This window comes from Arabidopsis lyrata (genome assembly GCF_000004255.2).
Source record: "Arabidopsis lyrata subsp. lyrata unplaced genomic scaffold ARALYscaffold_7, whole genome shotgun sequence".
NCBI classification, from domain to species: domain Eukaryota; kingdom Viridiplantae; phylum Streptophyta; class Magnoliopsida; order Brassicales; family Brassicaceae; genus Arabidopsis; species Arabidopsis lyrata.
In genome coordinates this window covers 4,381,185-4,387,878 of record NW_003302549.1, presented here as the reverse complement: position 1 = coordinate 4,387,878, position 6,694 = coordinate 4,381,185, and the positions used below count along the sequence as shown (strand labels likewise).

At 36.5% G+C, this 6,694-nt stretch overlaps 1 protein-coding gene and 1 pseudogene across 2 annotated transcripts; both read left to right on the top strand.

The window, feature by feature from the left end:
- Positions 1–1,178: 1,178 nt before the first annotated feature.
- On the top strand, positions 1,179–2,598 carry LOC110226704 (annotated as a pseudogene). The gene has a single exon (XR_002330637.1). The product of XR_002330637.1 is annotated as an uncharacterized LOC110226704 (transcript).
- Positions 2,599–2,672: 74 nt separating this feature from the next.
- On the top strand, positions 2,673–3,497 carry LOC110226705. Its single transcript, XM_021019201.1, is given in 2 exon segments — positions 2,673–3,155; positions 3,157–3,497. Coding segments are annotated over 2 exon segments (141 nt in total). The 5' UTR covers positions 2,673–3,105; the 3' UTR covers positions 3,248–3,497.
- The last annotated feature ends 3,197 nt before the right edge of the window (positions 3,498–6,694 follow it).

Below are 6,694 nucleotides of genomic sequence, written 5' to 3'. Positions count from 1 at the left end.
TATAATTGCTTTGTTATCTAATCTATCATCTGATGCTCGACATCTTTTCAATACTTCTCTTTGTAACACTGTCTCCAAACTGAATGGAAGTTGAAGGCGAGGAGGAGCTCTCTTTTTTTAACTGTCTTTCATCAGCAGGAGAAGCTATGAGCTTAAATGCTTCCTTAATTGGTTCTGCAACTAGACATCCTGAGATTCTTTGAGAGGATATGAATAGATAAACCTACATATAACAAGGTAGTTCTTGAAACAACTGAGGATAGTAATTTGTAAATTTATTGAACGAGGTCATCTAAATAAATCAAAGAAACTCTTCTAGCGTCTCTCAATCTCCATAATCATTTTTACCTTTTCAATACATAATAACATAACAAATCATGAGAGCTATTTTAATATCCTAAATAATGATAATAAGGTTTCTTTCATTAATCTAAAATATTTTGTGATGACTTTTTTTACTTTCAAGTAATAAAATAACATAATGAAATATAGTAGTACTACAGGTTAGTATTTCAAAAGTAGTAAGTTTTCAAATTATTGTACATATAAATTTGAATATTTGATTTGCAGTTGATTACTGGAAAACATTTTATTAAAAAAAATGTCCTTACATTTGATTTATAAACTTTTATTTGTGGTTTATTTTATTGCATTTTATTTTATAGGGTTTGTTAGAATTATATGAGATACAATTTTTAATTATGATTGTACTTTATATTTGTTGACTCTGAGTAACACCTATTTTAACTAGTATTTACAATCTTTTAAGAGAATAACAAACTTTAGGAAATAAATCAACAAATTTTTCTTGCAAAATACATGAAACTTTGACTAGTTTTTCTTGTTTTTATGGGGTTTACTTGGAAAATATCACACCGTCGAAATTAAGCAAAACTCTTTTTATTTCTTGACAATTCGATTAGAACTGTAGTGGAACTTTTGTTTTATCTAGAATTAACAATTCTAAGTTTTGTATTTGACTTTTTCTAATGGATTGATAAAAAACAAACAAAGGCTGAATAAAAACGATCGCCAAACTATGGCCTGGATAACAAACCCATTAATTTAGGGCTAACATAAGGCCCACGTTTAATAAATGGAAACTAGAAAAAAGTAAAGTTATATTAACTAAGAAATTAGGCGTTACAAAAAAGGAAATCAGCCAGCTGGCACCGCCGTGAGTAGTGTCTATAAAGAGGGGGAAGCTTATGAGAGAGCGTCAGATACTCAGAATTTTGTTTTGCCTTCTTCTTTCTCTGTTTGGCGTATTTCTCTCGATCGCTATTTCATGACGAACGACGATTTGTTTATCACTGTAAGAATTCTTCTAATTCTCTTGATTTCTAGGGTTTATTAATTTAACTATTATCAGTTCTTTCTCTGTTTCTCATGTTTCTCTCGATCGAATCATCCATGCCCGGAGAAGTTTTGTAGCGATAACCACTGTAAGAATTCTTCCAATTCTCTTGATTTCTAGGGTTTCTAAATTTCACTATTATCATGTTTTTTGTTTTGTTCTTTTGGTTTTCTTTTCGTGGCTTTGATATTTGCAAAACCAAACGAATCGCGACTCTGCGTTTCAAAGTTTCAGTGAATTAAAGGTTGTTTCTTTGTTTCTGTTTGGTTTGGTTATCGTTTTGTTTTGTTTTGTTTTGTTTTTGTAGCGCTTTGTATAATTTAGCGATCGGTTGTGGTTTTATTGCTATTGTTTTGCTGTTTTGTTTTGTTAGATTTCTTCCATTGTATTGTTTTTCTTTCTAACCCAAGAGAGATCATAGGCAGACACTCAACTATTAGTGTTCTGTCAGATTCTTTCTTGGGGACATTGTCCCGTCGAGTTGGCTTATGAGGGATTTTGACCTGAGACTGAAAACCGATCCTTTACCCACGGCTTATTATTTAGACAAATATACTTTGGATTGGGTTCAGTTTTCTGGTCAAAGATCAAGTTACCCACGGCTTTAAACTTTAGTCTTTAGACTGAGACTTGAGACTGAACATTGATCATTCTTGGTACCCACGGCTTTAAAATCTCTAGACATATGGATCATGTTCGGTTTCTTGTTTGAGTCTTTAGACAAAGAAACCCACGGCTTAAAAAATGCCAAGTCTTTAGACAGAGACTTGAGATTCAAAAACACCAATCCTTTAGACAAAACATTGGATTGGGTTATGTTTGGTGCAAGGAAAATGGTACCCACGGCTTAAGACTTTAGACAGAGACTGAGACTGAATATTGATCCTTCTTGGTACCCACGGCTTGAAAATCACTAGACATATGGATCATGTTTGGTTTCTTGTTTCAGTCTTTAGCCAACACGGCTTCAAAAATGACAGGTCTTCAGACAGAGACTTGAGGGACAAAACACTGGAATGGGTTATGTTTGGTGCAAGGAAAATGGTACCATACGGCTTAAAACTTTAGTCTTTAGACTGAGACTTGAGACTGAACATAGATCTTTCTTGGTACCCACGGCTTGAAAATCTCTAGACATATGGATCATGTTCGATTTCTTGTTTCAGTCTTTAGACAACAGTTACACACGGCTTAAAAAATGACAAGTCTTTAGACAGAGACTTGAGATTCAAATACACCAATCCTTTAGACAAAACATTGGATTGGGTTATGTTTGGTGCAAGGAAAATGGTACCCACGGCTTCAGACATTAGTCTTTAGACTGAGACTGAGACTGAACATTGATCCTTCTTGGTACCCACGGCTTGAAAATCACTAGACATATGGATCATGTTTGGTTTCTTGTTTCAGTCTTTAGATGAACAAACTCCCACGGCTTAAAACATTATAAGTCTTTAGACAGAGACTTATAATTTTAAACAATGGAAACTTGGATAATAAATATACAAGACGATGTTAATCTAACCGGATTTTGGATCCCGTCATTGATTGTTAGCGATTCCACAAATTCTACTTGTTTTCGCATCGTTATGTAGATTTAGCATAGAAGTTTCCGTTGAAAAAAAATAAATACAAGATTCTTATGTTGGTTGATGGAAAATGCTACCCACAGCTTCAAACTTTAGACTGAGACTTGAGATTGAACATTGATCCTTCTTGGTACCGACGGCTTGAAAATTTATAGACATATGGATCATGTTTGGTTTCTTGTTTCAGTCTTTAGAGAAAGAAACAGTTACCCACGGATTAAAAAAGTCTTTAGACAGAGACTTGAGGTTCGAAATAACCAATCCTTTAGACAAAAGATTGGATTTGGTTATGTTTGGTTGAAGGGAAATGGTACCCACGGCTTCAAACTTTAGTCTTTAGTCTGAGGCTTGAGATTCGAACATTGATCCTTCTTGGTACCCACGGCTTGAAATCATTAGACATATGGATCATGTTCGGTTTCTTGTTTTAGTCTTTAGACAAAGAAACACCCACGGCTTAAAACATTATAAGTCTTTAGACAGAGACTTATAATTTTAAATAGGCATGTCAATCGGGCTAGCCCGGCCCGGCCCGGCCCGAAGCCCGCAAAACCCGTACATATCTGAGCCTAGGCCTGGGCGTTCGGATATTCGGGTCGGGTTCGGGTCGGGTTTTTTGGGTTCGGTTTTTTCGGGTTTAGAAAACTAAGACCCGTTCGGGTATTTTAAAATTTCGGGTTCGGGTCGGGTTCGGATCTGGTATTTCGGGTTCGGATTCGGGTTTACCCAAAGTATCCAAATATTAGAAATTTTGTATCCGATTCTATGCGAAGTATTGAAAAATACTCAAAAAATCTATAAAACCCAAGTATTTTAACTCGAATCTAACTCAAAGTAGCTAAAACACCCGAAAATATCTTAACATCCGAATAATTTAGGCAATTACGTTATTACAAGTATAAATATTACTAATATATTATAACTATGTACTTATGTTTTGGGTATGTTCGGGTACTTGTTCGGGTTCGAGTTCGGGTCGGGTTCGGGTTCGGGTTTTCGGGTTGTGAAGTTTAGAACCCGTTCGGGTATTTTAAAACTTCGGGTCAGATTTTTCGGGTCGGGTTCGGTTCGGTTCTTCGGGTTCGGGTATTATGCCCAGACCTATATGAGCCCAGCCCGGCCCGGCCCATAAAAATTCCGAGCCTATATTTTAAAGCCCGGCCCGGCCCTAACAGGACTACAGGGTTTTTCCGGGCTTTTTTGGGCTTTTCTTCCGATAAAAAAAAAAAAAAAATTATAATTTCTAATATCTTAAAAAAAAAATCTATATATGAAACGAGTCAATCAAAATTTAAATAACCACTAACGCTAATTTAGTTTTTAAAAAAGAGAGTTAAAATCAAATAAATAATCCAAATAAATTATTTAAATTTATACTAAATAAAATATAAAATCAAAATAATTCAAATTAGGTAGTAGAGCTAATATTTGCTTTTTCGATTTATAGTAATACACAACAAAAAAAAACTAAGTTTAGGGTTTTCAACTCTGTCAAAAAAATTTTTTACAACAAATCTTGCAATTAAACGAAAATATTAAAAAAAAGGTCAAAATATTTTTTAAAGGGCTTTTCGGGCTAGTCCGAGCCCGGCCGGGCTAAGTCCAAAAAACCCTTTAGCCCGAACGGGCTTAGTCCGAAAGGCCGGTTTTTTTCTGGACATATATTTTGAAGCCCGAACCCGCTGTTTTTCAGGGTTGGGCCGGGCTAGCCCGCGGGCTTTGGCCCTAATTGACATGTCTAATTTTAAACAATGGAATTTTGGATAATAAAATTACAAGACGATGTTGAACTAACCGGATTTTGGATCCCGTCATTGATCGTTAGCGATTCCACAAATTCAAGTTGTTTTCGCATCGTTATGTAGATTTAGAATACAAGTTTCTGTTGAAAAAAAATATATATACAAGTTTCTTATGTTTTTAGAAAAGATTCCCAAATTTTTTCCATAGGTTTATGCTTCGAAGGATTTTTTTTAATTTGATACTAATTGTAAAACCTTACGAACATAGAAACAAGACAAAAACCCTAGTCTTTGTTTCTCTCTCGAGACAGCCGCCAGTGGAAAAAAAAAAAAAGTTCTAGAATCTGAGGCTGGATTGCGGTGGCTCTCCTAGCACCGGATCCGGCCTCCTCGCCCCTGTTATAGTTTTGCTTTTGTTTCTCGTTTTATGTTTGGTGAGGCTGTGATTGAAGATCCGAGAAGGCGAGATGGGTTTCTAGGTTGCGGTGGTTCATTTTTGATGAAGCTTCTGGCTTAAGGTTGGGTTGAGTGGTGCTATGAATTGGCGGTTCCTCTCCTCGTCACGACATGGCCTTCGATTTTAGTCTCTTCTCATATCTGATTTTCTCGAGAACAAAATCTGTTTTGTGGAGGAGCTACCGGTGCTTATCGAGGTGGTGTTTTTGGAGAGGCATGTTTCTCGTTTCTGGAAGTGGTGGCGGATGGATCTGCTTTAAGAGTTGGTGTGGTGGTCTCTTGCGGATGTTAGGTTGTGGCTTTGTCTGTTGTTGGCCGCCGCCGGTGGTTGCGAGGTGACAGAGACTTTTCGTTTCTGTTCCTTGTCGGGTTGAAACTCATATTGCCTTTCTCTTATCGGATGGTTTTAGCTGTTTGTTTGTGTTAGCTTCTGGTAGTTGTTGGTTTAGTCTTTGGAATTGCTGGGTCATGGTTTTGCTCTTTGTTATATCTAGAAAGCTCCGGGGATTGGTCGTGTTGGCTAGTTGTGGATAGCTTTCGCATTATCTCTTCTTTGTTCTTTGTTCGTTGAATCTTTTAAGTGTGTCTCCTTCCACCGCCTCTAGTTTAGATTAATAAGTAGGTTTTCTCTCGTGGTCTGTTCCTTTTCTGTTCTTGTAAGGCTAACCTCTTGTGGGGATGCAAAGTTCTAGATTTAGACTTGTTCGTTAGAAGACTAGGTGGTTAGGTATTAGATTCGCGGCGTTTTCATATGTTTGGGATAATCGTTTTTAGTTGGGATATGTCTTCGCGGTTTCCACTATCCCTGGTCCTTCTCCATTTGCGGTGGTAGGTCCTCTAGCTTGCGACCTTTGAGCTCTTATTTCCGCGGTTTCTGTTCTCCTCCGACTTTTTCGATGATTTCGAGAGCTTCACTTCTTGACTTTAGTATATTTTCTTATGTTTCCCGTGTATCGGGCTTTAGCTTCTGGGGATTTCTTTGTTTTCCGCCGGTATTGTATTTCGAAAACGCATCCCAAAAACGTATTCCACCCATGTATTCCACTCTTGTATTATATAATGAAAATCTTTCAGTGAAAAAAAAAAAGGTTTATGCTTCGAAGCTGTAAGAGGGTTCGTCGTTGTGTGGATTAGTGTAATTTGTATGAATAGACTTTAAAAAAGTAAAACTACATGGTTCAATTAGTTAGAAGATAAAGGGGATAATGGAAGATTGAAAGCAGAAAAAGATAGGTCAATAGAAATAAAAGATTATGTGTTGCTCTTTTTGTTTGTTATGGGATCAGGATCAGCCAATCAAAATTTCGCCAACTTGCCAATATGTAAAAGACAGACAAATAGAGTAACAGTGAAGATGATTGTTGTGATGTGATGAAATGTATGCTGTTTAAGAAAAGTGAGTATCAATTAGCTGAGATTTGTAAACTAAGAATGAACAAGTTCCAAAAGATCTTCCAATGGAGCTTGGTTGTGAAAATGCTAACTGAGATTTCTCCAACATGCACCCATTGTTGCAAAAGCTTTCCCTGCATTTTTATCAAACAAACAAA